Here is a 26,333-nt window from a genome sequence, read left to right as displayed (position 1 = left end):
ATTTTGAGTGCTATTTAGATATGAAGTTCAATCAAATCATGTCCCTTTACATCATGATGTCCCTTTCATACATCACAGTTCTATGATTCTCTATGTTTTGAAGTGGAAAGTAACGTGAGTGTTCTGTTGTGAGCACGTAGTGTATCAGACTGTGGCTCAGCTCATAGAACTCCTGGAGAGAGAGAGAAAGGGAGGTGAAATGACAAATGTTATGTTTTTCTCTAACATAGATGTAACAAACACATTATGCGTGTGGTGTACACATACAGACAGAATTACACAGGTTCATTTTATTGGATGAATGTCCACAATGTGTGTATGACTGTAAACGTTTACATGCTTGTTGTACCTGACACTGCACCAGGGCCCTCTGTAGCTCTGCCCTCCAGTCCTCTTGTGATGAGGCCAGCCAATCCCAGCGTGAGTTAATCTCCTTCAGCCCGCCCCTCAGCTCACACGCCTCCTCTGAGTCAGCTGAGTTGGGCTCTGATTGGAGGAAGTCAGCGCTTCTGAGGTTAATTGACAGGACCTGGGACTTGCAACCGTCCATGGCCTTTCTGCAACACAAAATAGTACCGGTAATCTATTTAATGCTGGTGTAGATTCATGGGCTATTACATTTTTTTTAAAAGATGCCGCCAACTGAGAAGGTCGACATCTTACGAGCTCCAACCCGACTTTGCTATTTAGTTACTTTTTTTGTGTTTATATTTTCTTCTTTTGTACAGAAAGTTCATATGACCGGCAAGCACTTTTGGACATCAGATCGACAGCTACTAACCTCGATTTCAACTTCAAATCTGACTTCAACTCCGACTCAGCTGTTCCCTTGTTTACACCAGACCCTACTCCCAGTGGTGTAAAGTACTTAAGTAAAAATACTTTAAAGTACTATTTATATTTTTGACTACTTTTACTTTTACTCCACTACATTCCTGAAGAAAATAATGTACTTTCTACTCCATACAATTTCCCTGACACCCAAAAGTAGTCATTATATTTTGAATGCTTAGCAGGACAGGAAAATTGTTGAATTCACACACATCAAGAGAACATCCCTGGTCATCCCTACTGCCTTTATCTGGCAGACTCACTAAACACAAATGCTTTCGTTTGTAAATTATGTCTGAGTGTTGGAGTGTGCCCCTGGCTGTCCCTAAATAAAAAAATCAAGAAGATTGTGCAGTCTGGTTTGCTTAATCTAAGGAATGTAATATGATTTATACTTTTACTTTTGATACTTAAGTATATTTAAAACCAAATACTTTTAGACTTTTACTGAAGTAGTATTTTACTGGGTGACATTCACTTTTACTTGAGTAATTTTCTATTAAGGTATCTTTACTTTTACTCAAGTATGACAATTGGGTACTTTTTCCACCACTGGCTACTCCTTTGTTTGGGCATAAGATGGTTGAGCTCTTGTTTGAGAGTCTCCTATCAAAGAGACTTGAAAAGCTGCAATATTCAATGCTTTCCAGAAACTTGGCTGACTGAATCTATGGATATACAACTCAGTGGGTTCTCCATGCAGCGCTTCGATTGGACGGTGGCTTCGGGCAAGTCCAAAGGGGGAGTGGTGGAAATCTCTAGCTTTTGCTCACTTGACATAGAATACCTCATGGTAAGCTGCAGACATTTTTATCTGCCAAGAAAGTTCTAATCTGTAATTATCACTGCTGTCTACTAAGGGTGTGACGTTTAAACGTTTAAACAAAAATTGGATCGATAACGTTTAGAAAAAATCACCTAACCGGAAAAACTACATTTAAATTACAGTGCAGTTATCACAAAACTACCACTAACAGGTACCGAACATCATCATAAAGGGACAAATTAAAATTAAACAAATACCTAAAGCAACAATGCTGTAATGTTAGTAGGAGGAGATATGCATCTTTCTAATTATTTGCCATGGATATAAAGTTGAAGTGACAGCAGCGAAGTCCTGTATGGCAATACTTTGAGAAGTTAAATAAGGAGGTAGTGAAATTAAAACTTTACGAGGTAGAATTGAGCTACAGTGGCAGTACAGGTGCAATGCTGAAAGTGAGAAACCGTGAGACCCAACCCGTTCCTTGCAGCAGTGTGGATAAGGGAAGTAGTGAGAAAATCACAGCGTTGATTACAGAAATGATTGCAGTTGATATGCAGCCATTGTCAATGGTAGATGCTGTCGGCTTCAATGCCCTACTGGCATATCTAGAACCAGACTACAAGATGTAATGTCGAAAAACCGTGACGGCCCAGATCGAGAAATTGTACAATGATTGCTCTACAAGTACAAAAGCGTGAGCTCTAAAATACCATACGTGGTGTTAACAACAGATTGTTGGACATCTATGAACACGTTGTCATACATCACTACAACGAGCCATCACATTGATGAAAAGTGGGATATGAAGTCCCATGTACTGACAACTGAGAACATGGAGGAGAGGCACACAGCAGAGAACCTAAAACAGCATTAACTAACATCGTTGCTGAGTGGGTGGGGGACAGCAGTAAATGTAAGCGCTGTCTGGTAGGTATTCAGGACTTCGGTAGATTGAACTGCATTGCCCCCTAGCGGTCATATGCAGGACCATATCTGAATTGTGAATTCACGCCATTTTATGAATTTACCTTATCGTTTAATAGTTTAAATAATAAGAAAATGTTTATATTTGTCACATCCCTACCATCTAAATCCCATCAGAAGCCAACACCACTTTGGCACTCAACGAATTGTATGGGGCCGTAAACAAACAAGAAACCGCACACCCAGATGCGTCGTTTCTTGTGGGCGGAGACTTTAACGCATGGAGACTAAAATCCATTCTACCTGATTTCTACCAACACGCCTCCTGCAGCACAAGGTAGCCTGGGAGTCCTACTGGAGAGAAGGAAACTAATTGAGACGCTGGGCGACCCATCCTCCATTAACGTGCATATTACTCGCCAATGTTCAATTAATAGTGAATAAACTTGAAAAACTCAGAGCGAAGATCTCCTTCAGAGGGACATCAGATTCTGTAACATTTTCTGTTTTTCTGTGACTTGGCTTTCCTTCGACATCCAAACGGATTATATACAACCAGCGGGTTTTACAGTTCATCGAGCAGATAGGAAGCAGGGACTCTCTGGCAAGAACAAAGGCAGTGGTGTCTGCTTCATGACCAATAACAAGTGGTGCGATGGAGGAAACGTACAGGAACTTGCGAGCTTCTGCGCTCTTCCGACTTGGAATATTTGCTCATGAAATGTCACCCTTTTACCTTCTGAGAGAGTTTTCAGGATTACATCCCACCCCAAGCCGACACCAAAAATGCTCTCAAAGATCTTCATTGGACCCTGAACAAACTGGAGACAGCATACCCAGAGGCAGCATTCATAGTCGCGGGGAACTTTAACAAAAGTAATTTGAGGTCCGTGCTCCCAAATTATTATCAACACATTGACTGTCCAACTCGGGGAAATTCCACTCTTGACCACTGGACATGGCTTTTTGACAAGGGTATAAGGCCCTCTCCAGTCCTCCTTTCGGCAAGTCTGACCACAACTCCTTTTTGCTCCTCACTACCTACAAAGACTCAAGAGGGAAGTTCCAGTGGTCAGGTCTGTACAACGCTGGTCTGACCAATTAGAATCCATGCTCCGGGACGCCTCTGAGGATAACATCAACGAACACGCCGACTCAGTCACCGGATTCATAAAAAAATGCATAGATGATGTGATACCGATGGTGTCTTTCAAAACCTACCCAAATCAAAAACATGGATTGATGACAGCCTTGTCGGGAAACTGGAGGAGAGAGATGCTGCTTATAAACATGGCAAGGTGACCGGGGACAATTGTATGATTAAACAGTACAAATATGACCTACACAGATCGATCAAGATGGCGAGACACAAGTATAGGGACAAAATGGTGGAGCAATTCAGCGGGTCAGACACGAGGCGTATGTGGCAGGGGCTTCTAACGATCACATATTACAAAAAGAAAGCCAGTCACGTCGCAGACACCAACACCGCCCTACTGGATGAGCTAAACAACTTTTTCTCATGCTTTGAGCATAACAACTGTAGGAGGAGACCCCTTGAGGACAACAAGGTCTACATACTTATGGTCTCCACTGAGGACATATGTAAGTCATTCAAGCGTGTTAACCTTCGCAAGGATGCCGGCCCAGATGGCAGTACTTGTGTCATGCACAAAGTAGATGTCCTAACCGACTTGCCAAAAACTATAGTTTGTTAACAAGAAATTTGTGGAGTGGTTGAAAAACGAATTTTAATTACTCCAACCTAAGTGTATGTAAACTTCTGACTTCAACTGTAACTAAGTAACTAATCTAATCTAATTTATAAACAAGGATCGCTAAAACTCTGGACCACTTTTATTTTACCCATAGAAATGCATACAAGGGCCCTCCCGAGTGGCGCAGATGTCTAAGGCACAGCATCGCAGTGCTTTAATTTTTTTATTTAACGAGGCAAGTCAGTTAAGAACAAATACTTATTTACAAAGACGGCATACAAAAAGGCAAAAGGCCTCCTGCGGGGACGGGGGCTGGGATTAAAATAAAAACATAGGACAAAACACACATCACGACAAGAGAGACACCACAACACTACATAAAAAGAGACCTAAGACAACAACATAGCATGGCAGCAACATATGACAACAACGCATGGCAGCAACACCACATGACAACAACATGGTAGCAACACAACATGGCAACAGCACAACATGGTAGCAGCACAAAACATGGTACAAACATTATTGGGCACAGACAACAGCACAAAGGCAAGAAGGTAAAGATAACAATACATCACGCCAAGCAGCCACAAATATCAGTAAGAGTGTCCATGATAGAGGCGTCACTAGAGGCATCACTACAGACCCGGATTCGATCCCAGGCTGTGTCACAGCTGGCCGCGACCGGGAGACCCATGAGGCGGTGCACAATTGGCCAAGCATCGTCCAGGTTAGAGGAGGGTTTGGCCGGCCGGGATGTTCTTGTCCCATCGCGCTCTAGTGACTTCAGTCGCCAGTTGTACGGTGTGCCCTCCGACACATTGGTGTGGCTGGCTTCCGGGTTAAGCGAGCAGTGTGTCAAGAAGCAGTGCGGCTTGGCAGGGTCGTGTTTCAGAGGACGCATGGCTCTCGACCTTCGCCTCTCCCGAGTGTGTACGGGAGTTGCAGTGATGTAACTGTAAATACCAATTGGATATCATGAAATTGGGGAGAAAAACACACTACCAGTCAAACGTTAGGACACACCTACTCATTCAAGGGTTATTCTTTATTTGTACACTTTTTTGCATTTTAGAATAATATTGAAGACATCAAAACTATGAAATAACACACATGGAATCATGTAGTATCCAAAAAAGTGTTAAACAAATGAAATTATATTTTATATTTGAGATTCCTCAAATAGCCACCCTTTGCCTTGATGACAGCTTTGCACGCTCTTGGCATTCTCTCAACCAGCTTCATGAGGTAGTCACCTGGAATGCATTTCAATTAACAGGTGTGCCTTCTAAAAAATTAATTTGTGAAATATATTTCCATCTTAATACGTTTGAGCCAATCAGTTGTGTTGTGACAAGGTAGGGGGGGAGTATACAGAAGATTGCCCTATTTGGTAAAAGACCAAGTCCATATTATGGCAAGAACAGCTCAAATAAGCAAAGAGAAATGACAGTCCATTATTACTTTAAGACATGAAGGTCAGTCAATACAGAACATTTCAAAAACTTTGAACGTTTCTTCAAGTGCAGTCGCAAAAACCATCAAGCGCTACGATGAAACTGGCTCTCATGAGGACCGCCACAGGAATGGAAGACCCAGAGTTACCTCTGCTGCAGAGGATAAGTTCATTAGAGTTACCAGCCTCAGAAATTGCAGCCCAAATAAATGCTTCACAGAGTTCAAGTAACAGACACATCTCAACATCAACTGTTCAGAGGGGACTGTGTGAATCAGGCCTTCATGGTCAATTTAGCTGCAAAGAAACCACTACTAAATGACACCAATAAGAAGAAGTGACTTGCTTGGGCCAAGAAACACGAGCAATGGACATTAGACCTGTGGAAATGTGTCCTTTGGTCTGGAGTCCAAATTTGAGATTTTTGGTTCCAACCACCGTGTCTTTGTGAGACACGGTGTAGGTGAATGGATGATCACTGCATGTGTAGTTCCCACCGTAAAGGATGGAGGAGGAGGTGATATGGTGTGGGGGTGTTTTGCTGGTGAAACTGTCTTTGATTTATTTAGAATTCAAGGCACACTTAACCAGCATGGCTACCACAGCATTCTGCAGCGATACGCCATCCCATCTGGTTTGGGCTTAGAGGGACTATCATTTGTTTTTCAACAGGACGATGATCCAACACACCTCCAGGCTGTGTAAGGGCAATTTGACTGGGAAGGAGGGTGATGGAGTACTGCATCAGATGACCTGGCCTCCACAATCCCCTGATCTCAACCCAATTGAGATGGTCTGGGATGAGTCGGACAGCAGAGTGAAGAAAAAACAGCCAACAAGTGCTCAGCATATGTGGGAACTCCTTTAAGAGCGTTGGAAAAGCATTCCAGGTGAAGCTGGTTGAGAGAATGCCAAGAATGTGCAAAGCTGTCATCAAGGCAAAGGGTGGCTACTTTGAAGATTCTCTAATATCAAATATATTTTTATATAACCTTTTGGGTTACTACATGATTCCATATGTGTTATTTCATAGTTTTGATGTCTTCACTATTATTCTACAATGTAGAAAATAGTAAAAATAAAGAAAAACCCTTGAATGAGTTGGTGTGTCCAAACTTTTGAATGGTACTGTATATATAGATAAAAAGAAAAGAAATGCATACAAGGCCCTCCCTAGCCCTCCTTTAGGCAAATCAGATTACGACTCTATCCTACTGCTTCCTGTTTACAAACAAAACCTCAAACAGAAAGTACCAGTGACACACTCATAATGGAAGTGGTCCGATGAAGCAGACGCAAGGCTACAAGACTGTTTTGCTGGTACAGACTGGGATATTTTTGATATATTTTTATAATTTTATATTTGTATGTTTTTCTGTGATTCATCCAATAACATTGAGGAGTTTACCACGTCAGTCACGGGCTTCATCAATAAGTGCATCGCCTTCGTCGTCCTCACAGTGACCATACAAACGTATCCTGCTCACACCAAAAACCATCCAAACCAAAAATCATGGATGACAGGCAGTATCGGCACTGGGCTAAAGGCTATAGCTAACGCTTACAAGAAACGGGACACCGACAAGAAATCCTGCTACGACCTCCAAGGAGCCATCAAACATGAAAAAGGACACTATAGGACGAAGGTGTAATCCTATTGTTCCGACGCTCGTTGGATGTGGCAATTTTCAAATCGTCCCAGTCTGTAATCCCAACATGTTTCAAGATGACCACTATTGTCCCTGTAAGAAGGTAAACTGCCTAAATGACTATCGTCCCGTAGCACTCACATCTGTAATCATACACATCAACACCATCATCCTAGACACCCTGGACCCACTCCAATTTACATACCACCCCAACAGAACCAATAGATGACACAATCTTAAATGCATTTCACACTGCTCTCTTCCACCTGGACAAGAGGGGAAATCACTATGTGAGAATGCTGTTCATAGACTACAGCCAACACCATAGTCCCCTCCAAGCTCGTCACCAAGCTCGGGACCATGGGACTAAACACCTCCCTCTGCATCTGGATCCTGGACTTCCTGATGGGCCGGCCCCAGGTCGTGAGTGTAGGCAACAACACCTCCGCCACGCTGACCCTCAACACGGGGGCGCCTCAGGGGTATGTGGTTAGTCCCCTTCTGTACTTCCTGTTCAGCCATGACTGCGTGGACACGCAGGACTCCAACACCATCATCAAGTTTGCTGATGACACGACGATGACAGGCCTGATCACCGACAGCGATGAGACAGCCTACAGGAGGGCAGTGTGGTGCCAGGACAACAACCTTTCCCTCAACGTCAGTCAGACCAAGGAGCTTATAGTGGACTACAGGAAATGGGGGGGATGTAGTGGAGCGGGTCGAGAGCTTCAAGTTCCTTGGTGTCCACATCACTAAGGACTTAAAATGGTCCACACATATCCGCACAGTCGTGAAGATGGCACGACTGCACCTCTTCCCCCTCAGGAGGCTGAAAAGATTTGGCATGGGCCCTCAGATCCTCAAAATGTTCTACAGCTACACCATCGAGGGCATCCTGATTGGCTGCATCACCGCTTGGTATGGTAACTGCACGGCCCTCGACCGCATAGCGTTACAGAGGGTGGTGCGGACGGACGGCCCAGTACATCACTGGGGCCGAGCTCCCTGCCATCCAGGACCTCTATATGAGGCGGTGTCAGAGGAAGGCCCGAAAAATTGTCAAAGACTTCAGCCCCAAACTGTTCACTTTGCTACTGTCCGGCAAATGGTACAGGAGCATCGGCTCTCGGACCAAAAGGCTCCGAGACAGCATCTACCCCCAAGCCATGCTAAAAAGTTAATCAAATGATTACCCGGACTAGCTGCATTGACCCTATCTTGCACTGACCCTATGCCCACTCACAAGACTATACCCAATCACTCACACATACACACAGACACACACACATAACACACACACATGCATACCAACGCCACACACACACATAGTCCTATCTACGCATTGTTCATGAGTTGGCATGCACTTACTCACCCTAGTCACTTTATCCCTACTCATGTGTACATATCTACCTCAAATACCTTGTACCCCTGCACATTGATATGGTACTGGTAATTCCTGTATATAGCCTCATTCTTGTGTATTTTAGGCCTCTTGTGTTATTACTATTTTTTGTATTACTTTTAACTCTGCATTTCACAGTAAAGTCTACTGTCACGATCGTCTAAGGAAGCGGACCAAGGCGCAGCGTGTTGAGCGAACATGTTGACTTTATTAAATTAAAGCAACCACGAAACAACAAAACAAATGACGAGACGTGAAGTCCTCTGTGACACTGACAGAACATGGAACAAAAACCCACCACCCCAAGGTGAAAACACACAGTTTAAATATGGCTCCCAATCAGAGATAACGAGCCGACAGCTGACACTCGTTACCACTGATTGGGAGTCACACGAACAACCAAGACAACACACCAAAACACAACAAAACGAACACACCCTGGCTCAACATACAAAGTCCCGGAGCCAGAGCGTGACAGTACCCCCCCCTAAAGGCGCGGACTGCGACCGCGCCTCAAAAACCCCAAACAGGGGAGGGCTGGGTGGGTGTTGCTCCTCGGAGGCGGCTCTGGCTCCGGGCTTGACCACCACCCTTCCTCAATCCCCCCGTAGCGCCCCCGGTCCGATCCGACCCAGCTGGTAGGATCTGGACTGACGACGCGTACCCCTGGCTTGGCGCGTGAGGCAGAAACGGACCGGACCTGGCTGACGATACGCACCCTAGGCTTGATGCGTGGAGCCGAACGGGCCTCACCAGGCTGACGACTCGCATCCCTGGCTTGGTGCGAGTAGCAGGAATGGGCTGGATCAGGCTGACGGCTCGCACCCTTGGCTTGGTGCGAGTAGCAGGGACGAGCTGAACCAGGCTGACGACTCGCACCCTTGGCTTGGTGCGAGTAGCAGGAACGGGCTGGACCAGGCCGACGACTCGTACCCCTGGCTTGGTGCGAGTAGCAGGAACGGGCTGGACCAGGCTGACGACTCGCACCCTTGGCTTGGTGTGAGTGGCAGGAACAGGCCGGGTCGGGCTGGCGACGCGCACCGTAGACTTGGTGCGGGTGGCAGGAACAGGCCGAACCGGGCTGGCGACGCGCACCGTAGGTTTGGTGCGAGGAGCAGGAACAGGCCGGGCAGGGCTGTCGACGCACACCGTAGACTTGGTGCGTAGAGCAGGAACAGGCCGGGCAGGGCTGTCGACGCACACCGTAGACTTGATGCGTAGAGCAGGAACAGGCCGGGCAGGGCTGTCGACGCACACCGTAGACTTGGTGCGTAGAGCAGGAACAGGCCGGGCAGGGCTGTCGACGCACACCGTAGACTTGATGCGTAGAGCAGGAACAGGCCGGGCAGGGCTGTCGACGCACACCGTAGACTTGATGCGTAGAGCAGGAACAGGCCGGGCAGGGCTGTCGACGCACACCGTAGACTTGGTGCGTAGAGCAGGAACAGGCCGGGCAGGGCTGTCGACGCACAACGTAGACTTGATGCGTAGAGCAGGAACAGGCCGGGCAGGGCTGTCGACGCACACCGTGAGACTTGGTGCGTAGAGCAGGAACAGGCCGGGCAGGGCTGTCGACGCACACCGTAGACTTGGTGCGTAGAGCAGGAACAGGCCGGGCAGGGCTGTCGACGCACACCGTAGACTTGATGCGTAGAGCAGGAACAGGCCGGGCAGGGCTGTCGACGCACACCGTAGACTTGGTGCGTAGAGCAGGAACAGGCCGGGCAGGGCTGTCGACGCACACCGTAGACTTGATGCGTAGAGCAGGAACAGGCCGGGCTGGGCTGGCGACGTACACCGTAGGCTTAGTATGTGGAGCAGGAACCGGCCGGGCTGGACTGGCGACGCACACCATGGGCTTGGTGCGTGGAGTAGGAACAGGCCGGTCCGTACTGGGAACACACACCACTGGCCTTAACCGGGGATCAGGAACGGGCCGGACCGGACTGGTAACACACCTCAGTCTCTCACGCCGTGCCTCAACTGCTTCCCTCCCTCTACTCGCCAATGGCTCCCGTAATCCGGTAGCCTTCTCTCCACGTCTCCCTGTGGCAGCCTCCTGCTGCCCAGCCGCCTAAGCCATGTGCCCCCCCAAAAACTTTTTGGGGTTGCCTCTCGTCCCTCCGACGATGGCCCTGCTGACGCCGTTGCTCCTCTCTCGCCAGGGCCTTGATCCTCCCCCAAGGTCCCTTGCCCCCGAGCATGTCCTCCCAGGACCACGATTTGCCCACCTGGGCCATCGCCAGCCTCTCGATCTCCTTACCCGGCGCTTCCTCCCATGTCCAGTCTCCTTGCTCCTGGACACGCTGCTTGGTCCTTTTTTGGTGTGTTTTTCTGTCACGACCGTCCAATGAGGGAGCGGACCAAGGCGCAGCGTGTTGAGCGAACATGTTGACTTTATTAAATTAAAGCAACCACGAAACAACAAAACAAATGACGAGACGTGAAGTCCTCTGTGACACTGACAGAACATGGAACAAAAACCCACCACCCCAAGGTGAAAACACACAGTTTAAATATGGCTCCCAATCAGAGATAACGAGCCGACAGCTGACACTCGTTACCACTGATTGGGAGTCACACGAACAACCAAGACAACACACCAAAACACAACAAAACGAACACACCCTGGCTCAACATACAAAGTCCCGGAGCCAGAGCGTGACATCTACACCTGTTGTATTCGGTGCATGTGACAAATACAATTTGATTTGATTTAAATGCTATAAAAACCCTAAGTAAACAAAACACTTGGGGGGGAGAACTTCTTGCAGTGTATCCTTGTATTATTTTTGTCTTGTCTGTGAGTTTGTATGACAGTGAATTCCCCTTGGGGATAAAAAAATACTAATCCATAAAGTATTAATCTCTCCATCTCCAGCAGCAGTCTGTAGTAGTAGTTTACTAACCTGACAACACAGCGGCAGCCGTCCTGAGGTACTCCTCCTCCAGCTTCTGTCCTTGACCCCTCTCTGGCCCCAGACTTCGCCCCCCAGCACTCTCCAGCCCTCGGCTCAGGTCGTAGTCGTGGTCCCACTCCAGGGGGATAGAGTCCATGCTGGCTGGGGTGTCCCGGCCCGAACGGTCCACCCGTAGGGGGAGTACAGAGCCCAAGGTGGGGCAGCTGAAGGGGTGTGGAAGAGAGGAGTCACCCCACTGCAAGTCAGAGAGGTCAGACGACTCATCCATGTCCAGTTCTCGGTCAGAGTAGTCTAGCTCGTCTTCGGCAAGCTGAAGGGAGGGAGAGGGAGGGGGAGTGAGTGTGTGTGTTTGTATGGTATGTGCTAGGTGTGTGTACAAGGTTATGCCAGTTATGTCATATTGGCAAATGGCCCATATCGTTTAAGTCACAGACAGATGCGGTACTCCATGCAACCCAATACCACCTGACACCTGGTTCTACCCTGTCGGACACACACCAACTGGCAGTTGGTGTGTGTGTGTGTATTCTGTACACAAAAGGCATTACTCACAGGCAGGCGTGTGAGCTTCTTGTAGTATCTGTCGACAGCAGCATCCAGCGGCTCACCCTTCTCTATCAGTGCCTCCCCCTGCCTGAACACCAGCTCAATCTTCCCTGTGTTCAGAAAGATCTCCTGCTGGAATGCCTGAATACACACACATAGGGTAAAGGTCAGGGGTTAGATATTTCAGTATGTGTTTCTAAGGTGGGCACCACAATCAAGTAATGTCAGGGGAAATGCTGTTAGCCTCATTTGTGATGCCAGTTAAATCGGTCAAGGGAGGATACTAATACATATAGCACGGAATGAGCCGTCATACAAAGTTCATGCATTCAAATCCTAAAACCATTTAATAGATAGCTAGTATTCAAAGTCACACAAACACACCCTTAGCTGTTTGATCTTGGCCTGGACGTCACACTCTGAGAAGTGTTCTATGTTGGTGAGCTGCAGGTCCATCTCAGTGAGCCACACCAAGATGCTGTCTCTAGCTGTCTCAAACTCCTCCCTCTGACCAATAAAGTGCTGAGAGAACCCAGAGAGAGGGCAACAGTGTTATAGGTTTGTTCAATAACTAGAATTTCTACTGTTATGTGTTGACAAATAAACTACATAAGTCATTGTGTTCACACAGTAAAGTCTGTGAAACTGTTGTTCATGATAGTCCCAGCATACCTTGAGCCTGCGCAGGATGGAGGCCACCCTCTTTTGTAGGTTGTCCCAGCGACGGTTCCCATCATGCACCATTTCTCGGAGGCGACAGGTGGAATCTGTGCGATCCTCTCTGGCCAGACGACGATACTGCTTATTTATCAGCTCCAGCTGGGTCAGACACTCCTGCACCTGCCTCTGGAATGCCTGCGACACACACACAATCAGAATGAGAATTTTATACAGATACTTGGTTGATATATTTCCTTGATTATTTTGACCCAACAACTGTTTCCGTAACGGGTCCGCGGTCAAACAACCACCCCTCATCACTGTCAAACGCTCCCTAAAACACTTTAGCGAGGAGGCCTTCCTAATTGACCTGGCCCAGGTATCCTGGATGGATATAGATCTCATTCCGTCAGTAGAGGATGCCTGGTTGTTCCTTAAAAGTAATTTCCTCTCAATCTTAAATAAACATGCCCCATTCAAAAAATACAGAACTAAGAACCGATATAGCCCCTGGTTCTCCTCAGACTTGACTGCCCTTGACCAGCACAAAAACATCCTGTGGCGTACAGCATTAGCATCAAATAGCCCCCGCGATATGCAACTTTTCAGGGAAGTTAGGAACCAATATACACAAGCAGTCAGGAAAGCAAAGGCTAACTTTTTCAAACAGAAATTTGCATCCTGTAGCACTAACTCCAAAAGTTTTGGGACACTGTAAAGTCCATGGAGAATAAGAGCACTTCCTCCCAGCTGCCCACTGCACTGAGGCTAGGAAACACTATCACCACCGATAAATCTACAATAATCGAGAATTTCAACAAGCATTTTGCTACAGCTGGCCATGCTTTCCATCTGGCTACCACCAACCCGGCCACCAACTCTGCACCCTCTGCTGCAACTTGCCCATGCCCCCGCTTCTCCTTCACACAAATTCAGACAGCTGATGTTTTGAAAGCGCTGCAAAATCTGGACCCCCTACAAATCAGCTGGGCTAGACAATCTGGACCCTTTCTTCCTAAAACTAGCCGCCGAAATTGTCGCAACCCCTATTACTAGTCTGTTCAACCTCTCTTTCATAACGTCTGAGATCCCCAGAGATTGGAAAGCTGCCGCGGTCATCCCCCTCTTCAAAGGGGGTGACACTCTAGATCCAAACTGCTACAGACCTATATCCATCCTGCCCTGCCTTTCGAAAGTATTCGAAAGCCAAGTTAATAAACAGATCATCGACCATTTCGAATACCACCGTACCTTCTCCGCTATGCAATCCGGTTTCCGAGCTGGTCACGGGTGCACTTCAGCCACGCTCAAGGTCCTAAACGATATTATAACCGCGATTGATAATAGACAGTACTGTGCAGCCGTCTTCATCGACCTGGCCAAGGCTTTCGATTCTGTCAACCACCGCATTCTTATTGGCAGACTAAATAGCCTTGGTTTCTCAAATGACTGCCTCGCCTGGTTCACCAACTACTTCTCAGATAGAGTTCAGTGTGTCAAATCGGAGGGCCTGTTGTCTGGACCTATGGCAGTCTCTATGGGGGGTGCCACAGGGTTCAATTCTTGGGCCGACACTTTTCTCCGTGTATATCAATGATGTCGCTCTTGCTGCTGGTGACTCTCAGATCCACCTCTACGCAGACGACACCATTTTGTATACATCTGGCCCTTCATTGGACACTGTGTTAACAAACCTCCAAACGAGCTTCAATGCCATACAACAATCCTTCAGTAGCCTTCAACTGCTCTTAAACACTAGTAAAACTAAATGCATGCTTTTCAATCGAACGCTGCTAGCACCCGCCCACCCGACTAGAATCACCACTCTCGACGGGTCTGACCTAGAGTATGTGGACAACTACAAATATCTAGGTGTCTGGTTAGACTGTAAACTCAACTTCCAGACTCACATAAAGAATCTCCAATCCAAAGTTAAATCTAGAATCGGCTTCCTATTTCGCAACAAAGCCTCCCTTCACTCATGCTGCCAAACATGCCCTCGTAAACTGACTATCCTACCGATCCTTGACTTCGGCGATGTCATTTATAAAATAGCCTCCAACACTCTACTCAGCAAATTGGATGTAGTCTATCACAGTGCCATCCGTTTTGTCTCCAAAGCCCCATACACTACCCACCACTGTGACCTGTACGCTCTTGTTGGCTGGTCCTCACTACATGTTCAGTCGTCAAACCCACTGGCTCCAGGCCATCTATAAATCACTGCTAGGCAAATCCCCGCCTTATCTTAGCTCATTGGTCACCATAGCAGCACCCACCCGTAGTCTGCGCTCCAGCAGGTATATCTCACTGGTCATTCCCAAAGCCAACACCTCCTTTGGCCGCCATTCCTTCCAGTTCTCTGCTGCCAATGACTGGAACGAATTGCAAAAATCTCTGAAGCTGGAGACTCTTATCTCCCTCAATAACTTTAAGCATCAGTTGTCAGAGCACCTTACCGATCACTGCACCTGTACACAGCCCATCTGAAATTAGCCCACCCAACTACCTCATCCCTATATTGTTATTTAATTTGCTCTTTTGCACCCCAGTATCTCTATTTGCACATAATCTCTTGCACATCTAGCATTCCAGTGTTAATACTATTGTAATTATTCTGCACTATAGCCTATTTATTGCCTTACCTCCATAACTTGCTACATTTGCACACACTGTATATATATTTTTCTGTTGTATTTCTGACTTTATGTTTTTTTTTTTACCCCATATGTAACTCTGTGTTGTTTTTGTTGCACTACTTTGCTTTGTCTTGGCCAGGTCGCAGTTGTAAATGAGAACCTGTTCTCAACTGGCTTACCTGGTTAAATAAAGGTGAAATAAATAAAATAAAATAAAGTTATCTGTTAGCAATCCTGTGATATCCTGGGACGACCCAGGCACATGCAGGGCTGACCCCATTGGCCCTGGCCAGCTAGTGTAGGAGGAATATGCACTACGTGGACTACAGCAAGTGGATATGACCAGCAAAGAAGGTTCCAGTAATCTGATTTCCCCCTCTCTCTTATTCTACAGTGTTCAGTACACACACTCTTTCTCTATCCCTCTCTTTCTCCATCTACCCCATATGCCCCCCCCCTCTCAATTTGCACTATACACACTCAGTTTCTCGCACTCTTTAGTTCATCTCTCTTCCTACCGTCTGTCTTTGTGACTCTTTAAAATATCCCTCCCTATTTCTCTGACCACAACTGCTCTCTAATCTGTACCTCAAACTTCTTGAGCTCCTCCTTGGCAATGGTGTATAGAACTCCAGAAGAGTTGGGAAGAGCAGCTGTCCTCTCTGAGTTCTTCAGCCACTCCTCGAACCGAGAGAAGTCATCCAGAAACTTCTGCCACAGCCTCCACATCTCCTCAATCCTGCACAAACCCGAAGATAAGAGGAGAGAATGAGGTATGGAACACAGTGGAGGTTATGCAAGAGTAGAAAATAGAGATTCTACATGGCACATATGCACGGTGTGTGTTTGTGAGTGTGTGTGTGTGTGTGTGTGTGCGTGTGCGTGAGTAAGTGCATGCCAACTCATGTACAATGCATAGATAGGATTGTGTGTGTGTGTGTGTGTGTAAGTGTGTGTGTGCGTGTGTGCGAGTATTTTACAGTATGTACCCTCAGTGGCCAGTTTATGAGGTACACCCATCTACCACCGGGTCGGACCCCCCTTTGCCTCCAGAATAACCAGAATTCTTCAGAGCATGGATTCTACAAAGTGTGGCGTTCAAACGTTACTCAACTCTGCCATCAGCATGATGCAACAGGCAATGTTTTTCCACCCCTCAATTGTCCAGTGTTGCCCACTGGAGCCGCTTCTTCTTGATCTTAGCTGATAGCAGTGGAACCCGTTGTAGTCGTCTGCTGCAATAGCCCATCCGTGACAAGGAACGACGAGTTGTGCATTCCGAGATGCCGTCCGCACATCACTGTTGTACTGCTCCGTTATTAGCCTGTTTGTGACCCGCCTGTTAACTTGCACGGTTCTTGCCATTCTCCTTCGACCTCTCTAATCAACGAGCTGTTTTCGGCCACAGGACTGCCGCTGACTGGATGTTTTTTGTTTGTTGCACCTTTCTCGACAAACCCTAGACACTGTCGTGCGTGAAAAGCCCAGGAGGCCGGCATTTTCAGAGATACTGGAACCAGCGCGCCTGGCACTGACGATAATACCACGCTCAAAGTCGCTTAGGTCACTCATTTTGCCCATTCTAACGTTCAATCGAACAGTAACTGAATGCCTCGATGCATGTCTCCCTGCTTTATATAGCAAGCCACGGCCACGTGACAAAAAAAAAATTTTTTCATTCAGCTACATCATTCTCATAAACTCTACTATTTAGCCATAAAATCACTAAAGATATCGACCATAACCACTGACAAACCACAACAACATCTCAACAACCAAAAAGCAACCGTAACAACACAATATCACTCAGCTGAGCTCCCCCATCATCACTAGCAGAGGTGGGTAGAGTAGCCAAAAATTGTACTCAAGTAAAAGTACTGTTACTTCAGAATAATATGACTCAAGTAAAAGTAAAAAGTAGTCATCCAAATAATTACTTGAGTAAGAGTAAAAAAGTACTTGGTGAAAAAACTACTCAAGTACTGAGTAACTGTTGAGTAACGTCTGATTTATTTTTTAACACAAGACAACAATCAGACAGACAAAAATACAAAATAATCATCTTTAATGAATTACAAAATAGCTTAAATTAAAATAATTCAGGTAAATTCAAGTATAAAAAAATAACAGATAAAAAATAAATAAGCACAAGTAACACAAATTTCCAAACCTTTATACTTTTTTTACCAGGCAGAACTAGAACGAGGCAGCCCATAAACCTCATAAACTGTGTGTGTCTCCACAGTGACAGAACAACAGAAGGAAACACACAAACATTTCATACCAGGCATGCTGAACAGAAAACTGCACACCAGAAGGAAGCGGTCAACGTAAAATAATCAATAGGTGTTGATTAGGCCTACTCAGTACCTTTGTATTGCATGGCAAGCAACAGCCCTTTTTCTGTGTGCCTAGAAATGAATACTCTGATCTGTGATTAGGCCACACTGCACATCTCACCGAGCAGAGGAAAAGAGCAGCAGTCCATGATAGATGGCCAAATAAAACAATATTGCAGGCCTAGTATCCCAGAACACAAATTAAGCTGAATGCATGTTCTCTAAAAGGCATTAGAGGAGAGTGATGTAGTTGTAGATCGGGCATTATGTTTACTTCCAGTTCCAATATCTAACAAGAAAAGTCAGCAAAAAAAAGTCACACTAACTATATTGCCACCCTGTGGTTTGTCACTGACACACTATAATCCTAAATGACAGTAACATTATACAGAGTTATATAGGTCAATGTCTACTGGTTCACATTTGAATTGATAAACAAGTATATTTACCAGCATTTAAGATGTTCTCCTCTGTGGTCCAGGATGTTCTGAATGTTGGTAGGAGTATTGCTGCTGCAATCAGCTCAGGCTCTTTCATGACGTCTCCAAAACGTTTCTGGATCCCTTGCTGCAGGGCGTGAACAAGAGGTGTACACATTTTGCAAGTTGACTCCAACTTCTTCAGCTTGTCCCGCAACTGGTAAAGTGTTGGCAGCAGGAGGCCCATATGCACAGATGATTCCCTTGGAGGATATTAAGGGCCATGGCAACAGGCTTCATCACAGCAGCATACTCAACCAAAACCAATTTTCAGCTGGATTGAACCTATAAAAGATGTAACGATAAAACAATTACTTATAGCTATTTCTGGTACAATGTCTTTATTATGCATTGTACATGTTAAATACAATATATATATATATATATATATTTCATTCAAGTCATCCACAATTGTCACACCACCATGCAAAGAAAACTTAGTTACTTGAGACAAGTGGATTCACCCATTAATCAGCAAGGCTTATTTACTTTTATTATTCTTTAAAAACAAAATATACATTTTGTCAACTTACATCTTTATCTTTAATGCTGTGCAGACATTGCGATTGCTTGTTCTCCTTGCTCTCGGTGAATGCGCACAATCCTTTCTACAGCGAGGAACAGGGAGCTCCAGCGTGTCTGATTGGGTCGGAGAAACTGCAGCTTGCATTCACGTTCCACTGTTTCATGAGCCATGGTTGACCTGCTGGTTTTATTCCAAAGAGCATGACATTTTGCAAAAGCAGACCCGAGACAGCCTCTTGTAGGTTTCGTTTGCAGCTCCTCCTGCAGCAGTGGCATCAACTGTGGATATAAGATTGAGGAGATGGCATGCACACTTTTGGTGCCTTGGAAGTTGGTACTCAAGGCCTGTGTTGTCATCCAGAATTGCAGACATCTTGATACTCCACCTCTGACTCACTCTGATCTTCTGTTGCATCATCAAGGGTGGAGTCACTCTCCTCTTGTACATTGATGGCTTCCTCCTCTTTCTCCTCACCATATAATCGAAAGGAAGTTTGAGCCACTGTCTGTTGTCGTCCTGGTCACTTTTTCCCTGATGTGGTACTCAGAATGTATTTCCTCTAATGCAGCAGCAAGGACATCAAACGTGTGCGAGCCTTTGACAGGTCTACAAGCCAATGTGGAGTGCCTCTCCAGTGAGGTGTTGTCTATCCAGTGACAGGGGACACCTAAGTAGCTACGTTAGCAACATAGTTCACAGCACTCAGCTTTTTGATGATTATGCTCTTCTTGTGTTTTGCAGCTTCTTGTATTCTTGTGCATAACGTTTTCCTTGTCATTACTGTATGAGGTTGCAAGGTTTCTATCAAAGTATTGAAGGATGGCGTCTCAACCACAGAAAATGGTTGGTTGGCCTCACATACAAAATTTAGCATCAGCTTGTCAAGCGTTGCTTGTGTTACCCGCCCTGGGGCAGCAAAGGCTGTGATTTTTGCATTTTTCACAAGAGTATCACTGGAAGAGGAGGACTTACGCTTTCTGTGGTTCTCTAGTAAGTCTGTGTCCTTTGCCAGTTTGTTGGGGTGAATCCTCTGTGGACAAAAAAAAATCTGTGAGGCTACAGGGAGATCAAGACATTAAAAGAGACTTATTATCACATAAAATGTGGATATATATATATAGAAAATGTTTAAAACATATGTAACCTAAAAGACAAACATTCGCCTATCCACAGCAACAAAAAAAACGAATTTAGGAAACTTACCGCTACATGTTTCCTCAAGTTAGATGTTGAGTTCTTGAATGCTGAAATGTCCGTTTGTTTTGGTAGACACAGAAGACACAGCATAATGTAGCTGTTCTTTCGCACTTTTACTAAGGTAAACATGCTTTCAATATGAGGCCAGGGGGGCGGGTGTTCCTCCTCGTCTGTGTCTGCATTGCCGACGGCTAATTCGGACATTTTTGTGTTGCTATGACTGTAAAGCCAACCCGTCCCCGCCGCTGAGATTGAGTATGGTAAAGTGACGAGACTGCACAACTACGTTTGATTGGTGAATCACAGTCACGTGGTAGAGCCTTATCGGAAGTCTCCCTCTCTCTCTGTCAAAATAAAACATTAAAATAAGGCATATGCGGGGGGATAAAGACAATGACGCGTAGAATACCAAAGAGGTAAAAAGAAAAGTAACGACCTCATTGTAGCCTAATGTAGCGGAGTAAGAGTACAGTTTCTTCTTCACAAATCTACTCAAGTAAAAGTAAAAAGTATAGTGATTTAAAACTACTCCTAGAAGTACAATTTTTTCAAAAACTTACTCAAGTAAATGTAACGGAGTAAATGTAACTCGTTACTACCCACCTCTGATCACTAGTCACCCAGTATGAAGGCGAGGTAGAGAGGGTGCTGGATTTAAGATGCTGGATTATTCGATAAGAGTTTAGGGATTTGGTTATAGGGCAGATTTGTGAGAATATTACATTTACATTTACATTTACATTTTAGTCATTTAGCAGACGCTCTTATCCTGTCTGAACCACACATGTCTGGGATCCATTTTGGACATGCCTTGATGTTAAGATCTGTCAATACAATCTAAATATGTTAAATGTTTATCAAGGTTGTGAGAAATGGAATGAATGTCCTCTGATTTGAACTACACCCATTATAGATGTCTAATGGAGCATAGTCATGTATTCACATTCACACTAAGGCGATTCCACTCCAGCTGAAAATATTTTTGGTATCTCAGATAAAGACATCTTGCTGTTATTATACTCCTTATAGTGTCCTCTCAAATATGGAGTATTTCTAGATTCTGAAATAAAATGTTTCACTTTCATTTTTTCAACATTACAAATAATAATATGAATATCTCAAAACTACCCTTTTTGATTTAGCTTATTTTTTGACAAATTGGAACAATATATTCTTCAAACATGTCAAATTTCCAGAGTGAGTTCTCTGGTACTTTTAATGATGTAAGCCATTTTATACATAGAAATTGACATTATAGGTCATTAACGAATCACAGCCCTCCTTTAGGATTTCACATTCAGAAAATCACCAGCCGAGGGAGTTCCCTTTGAATCCATTTACCATTCACTGTGTTGGTGGTGCTCATAAAATGTATCATAACTTCAGAATTAGCAGAGAGCCCACTCTGGAAATGTGATGTACGTGCAAAGTGTATTGTTCCAAACAATGTCCAAACAATTAACAAAATCAAAAAGGGTTGTTTTGAGATATTCATATTAATATTTTTTTATGTTGAATAGATTCATGTGAAAATTTGTATTTTTGAATCTAGACTTACTCCATATATTAGAGCACACTATAAGGAGTATAATGACACCAAGATGTTGTCTGTATCATGTACGGTTCACGGATCATAAGGTCTTACAGGAGACATGTACAGGTTTAAAAAGGGCCTAAAATTGCCAATTTCATCATGATTTTCAAAGAAATGGTTTGTGATACAAATGTAAAACGCATGTTAAACATCCTTCCTCCAAATGAAGTTCCTATGTAAGAATTACAAATCTGAGATACCAAAAATATTTTCTGTTTCCGCTGGTGTGGAATCACCCACTACACCCTTCAAAGCAATGCAGCTCTCTCACACTGTCTCTGCCTGTCACACCAGAAAGACTTGTAAAGAATGCAGGGAGAAGCAATTCTGTACTGGATGCATTAATTAAAGTATATTAGTTGTTACCCGTGGGACGCATTTATCAGGTCTGTGCCAGTTTAGACACCCTATACCACTTTGACTGTAACTGTACAGGAGGCTGTATTATAGTGCAGTCTATAGGGGAAGACATTGCACAACCCCAGTGGCGTCGTTACTGTAGCTGTGTATAGCCCATAAGTACTCTGATCAATACATGGACTGCCTCATCAGAATGCCATCATGCCATGGCTAGGGGTACTCACTTACTGACACAGTTTAGTGCTGTTTAGTGGCTTCCAACATTGATACATGGTCTGTATATTTCAAAAATGACAATCAATATCACTAATATTCTAACTCACCAACTATTTGCACATGCTGAAAAGAATATAGCACTGATGTACTGTTTATGCTTCACACCCTAAGCAGCCAGGTTTTGAACTGAGTAAAAGTCAGTAAACTATCTCATGCTTCTCTCTTGCTGTTACCCATTGATGAAAGAGATAGTGGTCCCTTCTGTGACCTTGTAGAGAGCAGGAAGACAACACAGTCCATTCATAGCCACTGTGCAACAGAAATGTCTCAAAATCTATAATGGTCAACAACAGTTAGCCAAACCAAACTGCATTCCACAGTAAGAACATCATACCAAAGGTCAAGCATGGTGGTGGTGGTGTGATGGTTTGGGGATGCTTTGCTGCCTCAGGACCTGGACGACTTGCCTTAATAGAAGGAACCATGAATTCTGCTCTGTATCAGAGAATTCTACAGGAGAATGTCAGACCATCCGTCTGTGAGCTAAAGCTGAAGCGCAGCTGGGTCATGCAGCAAGACAATGATCCAAAACACACAATCAAGTCTACATGAAAATTGCTAAAAAGCAACAAATTGGACGTTTTGGAATGGCCTAGTCAAAGTCCAGACCTAATCCCAATTGAGATGTTGTGGCAGGACTTGAAACGAGCAGTTCATGCTTGAAAACCCACATGTCACTGAGTTAAAGCAGTTCTGCATGGAAGAGTGGGCCAAAATTCATCCACAGCGACGTGAGAGACTGATCAACAACTACAGGAAGCATTTGGTTGGAGTCATTGCAGCTAAAGGTGGCACAACCAGTTATTGAGTGTAAGGGGGCAATTACTTTTTCACACAGGGGAATTGGGTGTTGCATAACTTTGTTTATGAAATAAATATGTAATTGTTGTGTTATTTGTTCACTTATGTTCCCTTTATCTAATATTAGGTTTTGGTTGAAGATCTGATAACATTCAGTATCACAAATATGCAAAAGTAGAGAAAATTAGAAAGGGGGCAAATACTTTTTCATAGCACTGTATGTGTGGCACCTGAGAGTGACAAGTGCTGCTGCTGCTAAAAGAGGATGTACAGTCAGAGGCAGAGCTGGCCCACGAATGGAATGTCACACAGCGAGCGTGCACAGAGCGAGTGTGTATGGAGCTAAAAGTTCCAGTGTGAGTGTGCACAAAGGAAGAGGGCACTACAAGGACAAATATTTCCAATACAAGTGTTTCTGTGACACCCCCTGTAATTGGAAAGAGTTCCTTCCCTTTTCAAACACTCCAAGAACTACTAAAAATGTTCTCCAACTGGTGAACGACTCCACAAGATGAGACAAAATAAAAGTCGGTTTTGAGGTTTTTTCCTATACTTCTGAGAAACTACTTGTGAGAAACTGACCCTGCTTTCAGTTTTCATTGTGGAAAAGGGGACAGACAGAAGAGAACAAGAGTCGGCAGCTGTCTCTGAGGTCACTCACTGTCCCCCCTCCTCTCCTCCCCCTCCTCTTCTCTCCCTCCTCTCTCCATTCCATTCTCAGAGGGCAGCAGCTGGAGTTGGATAGAGGGAGGGAGAGAGAGAAAGGGACAGTTGGCTCAGCAAGAGAAAGGGGAAAGGGGAAAGGCAGATGGGAGAGAAGAGGAAGGCATGCAATCTTTTTATTTCCCTGTCCTACTAACACCAAGTCTAGATGTGTAACTCACAGGCTTCCTCTCACTCAAGGCTTCTCCACTAGGAGGTACAGAAGTGCCTAGAATTTAAAGAAGATCATTTCACTTCCCACCCAACCTGCACAGGCACAATACATCCACATGAACCATAGATGCAAACTGCATCATTATCACACTTTTTGATATTCACTGAAAGTGCTCTATCTTTACTGCTGACATGCACTATTATTTGGGACGATATCAACAGTGGACTAAATAAATAATACATGTTTTAGTAAATTATCCTTTCACTTTAACCCTACCTACACTGCATGCAGACAACCCTCCATGCTCACCTGGCAGTGATGAGGTCCAACAGGTGTTGCCAGCGCTCACTGACCTTGCTGAGTTTGTGTTGTATCTCTGCAGCCTTGCTCTCGTGGCTGGCCCTGGCCAATCGCTCCCCGATCACCTGCAACTGCTGCTTGTTCTCCTGGACCACAACTATCTCCTCCTGGTAGTCCTGGGAAAAGGGGATTGTGAAGGCATTTTGTGAGAAGGTCTGAGATCAAGATTGAGAGAGATAGTGTGTGTGTGTGTGTATGTGTGTGTGTATCATTGCATGTCTTGATCATCATCTTGATCTGCTGATGCATGAATGAGAGTGTGTTTATTCGTCGGGTTGATGTCTTTGTGAGTGTGTGTTTAATGTGTGTAATCACCTTGCACAGCTTGTTGATCATCTCCTCGATGCTGATGTCTCCATTTTGAGAGACCTTGCTCTCCATCTGGGTGAGCCATTCACACAACTCCTTGTTCTTCTCGCTAAACACTGCCCACTCATTCAGCTTCTCACTCACCTGCTGCCTGCGCAGGGACAGCTATGGAGGGGGGAAGAAGGAGGTAGAGTGAGAAGGGGAGAGGGAGGAAAGGGGATGGGAGGAGAAAGGATCAGAGAAAGAGAGAGGGAGGAGTGATGGGGTTGACAGAGAGAGTGGGTCAGAGGAGGAGGGCACAGAAGAAAAACAGAAAATATCTGAAGTCAATAAATACTCACTGAAACAGCAACTACAATGTGTCCCAGCCATGTGCAGTTAACTACATATCCTCTCTCCCTGAACCAAACTAACCCCTACCTTAAATTCACTCTAAGGCATAATGACACTATATGTGAGGGACATCCGAAACGTTAGCGATAGGTATGCTTACTAAACACACAGCGTATGGACTTCATCACAGTTAAGACAGCACTGCTCTGTGGGCCATGCACACTAAGGCTAAGCTAACAGTGTGTAACATAGATATAATAGGCCACTGCTCAGAACAGTGTGTAATGATCTGGACAAAGACATGTTTATTAGAGGTACTTTGTATCTGAGATTGCAGGAACAGAGATACAAATCTAGAGTGGGTGGTAAAACATCAACTGTGTCTACCTGGTGACAAATCTCCTCCCACTGGCGCTGCAGCAGCTGGAGGCGGTCCTGCAGGACTGTGAGGTCATCAACACTGACCACACCCTCCAGAGAATCCCTCAGCAGGAACAGAGAGGTGAGGTCCTCAGTCCAGCCCTCCACACTGCTCCTAGAGAGGGAGAGAGACAGTCGGATGCCGTATCTTAATTTGATCATCTTGTTGTTGCAGTAATTTTCCTTGCTGATGACAAGCATACCCATAATATGATGCAGCCACCACCATCCTTGAAGAGTGCTGCTCAGTGATGGGTTGCGTTGGATTAGCCCCAAACATAACACTTTGTATTCAGCACATAACTACAATGTTGTTGATCCATCCTCAGTTTTCTCCTTTCACAGCCATTAAATTCTAACTGTTTTAAAGTCACCATTGGCCTCATGGTGAAATCCCTGAGCGGTTTCCTTCCTCTCCGGAAACTGAGTTAGGAATCTTTGTAGTGACTGGGAGTATTGATACACCATCCAAAGTGTAATTAATAACTTCACCATACTCAAAGGGATATTCAATGTCTGCTTTTTAAAATGTTTTACCCATCTACCAATAGTTGCCCTTTGCGAGGCTGTGATGAGGTGGTGTTGAAGGAGTCAGGCGCAGGAGGGTAAATCACAGAATAACAGGCTTTAATCCGCAAAATACAGGTTTACGCAGAAATGCGTCAAACACACTCCAGGGCACCAAACAGGCGCACTGGAAAATACAAGGCACACACGGGAAATACTCCCGTTGATACACAATACACGAGCTCCACCGAGCTTCATTAACCTCCACAATAAACAATCACCCGCACAGACAAGGAAGCAGAGGGAACACTTATACCATGACTAATGAGGGAATAAGGACCAGGTGTGTGTGATTGAAGACAAGACAAATGGAGTGATGATAAATGGATCGGCAGTAGCTAGTAAGCCGGTGACGCCGAATGCAGAAACCTGCCCGAACA

The 26,333-nt window shown here is 45.1% G+C and overlaps 1 protein-coding gene across 1 annotated transcript; it reads right to left on the bottom strand.

Moving 5' to 3' along the window:
• Positions 1–13: 13 nt before the first annotated feature.
• LOC121552105 (nesprin-1-like) lies at positions 14–24,720 on the bottom strand. The gene is made up of 9 exons (XM_041864839.1): positions 24,640–24,720; positions 24,274–24,440; positions 16,104–16,254; positions 12,889–13,071; positions 12,601–12,738; positions 12,223–12,357; positions 11,664–11,980; positions 350–557; positions 14–172 (listed from the first exon to the last, which is right to left on the bottom strand). Exons 1-9 carry the CDS (start codon positions 24,703–24,705, stop codon positions 47–49), a joined length of 1,491 nt encoding a protein of 496 aa, XP_041720773.1. The 5' UTR covers positions 24,706–24,720; the 3' UTR covers positions 14–46.
• Between the last annotated feature and the right edge of the window lie 1,613 nt (positions 24,721–26,333).

The sequence above is a fragment of the Coregonus clupeaformis genome, chromosome 36 (assembly GCF_020615455.1).
Source record: "Coregonus clupeaformis isolate EN_2021a chromosome 36, ASM2061545v1, whole genome shotgun sequence".
In the NCBI taxonomy this organism is placed as follows: Eukaryota; Metazoa; Chordata; class Actinopteri; order Salmoniformes; family Salmonidae; genus Coregonus; species Coregonus clupeaformis.
This window is presented reverse-complemented; position numbering and strand designations above follow the sequence as displayed.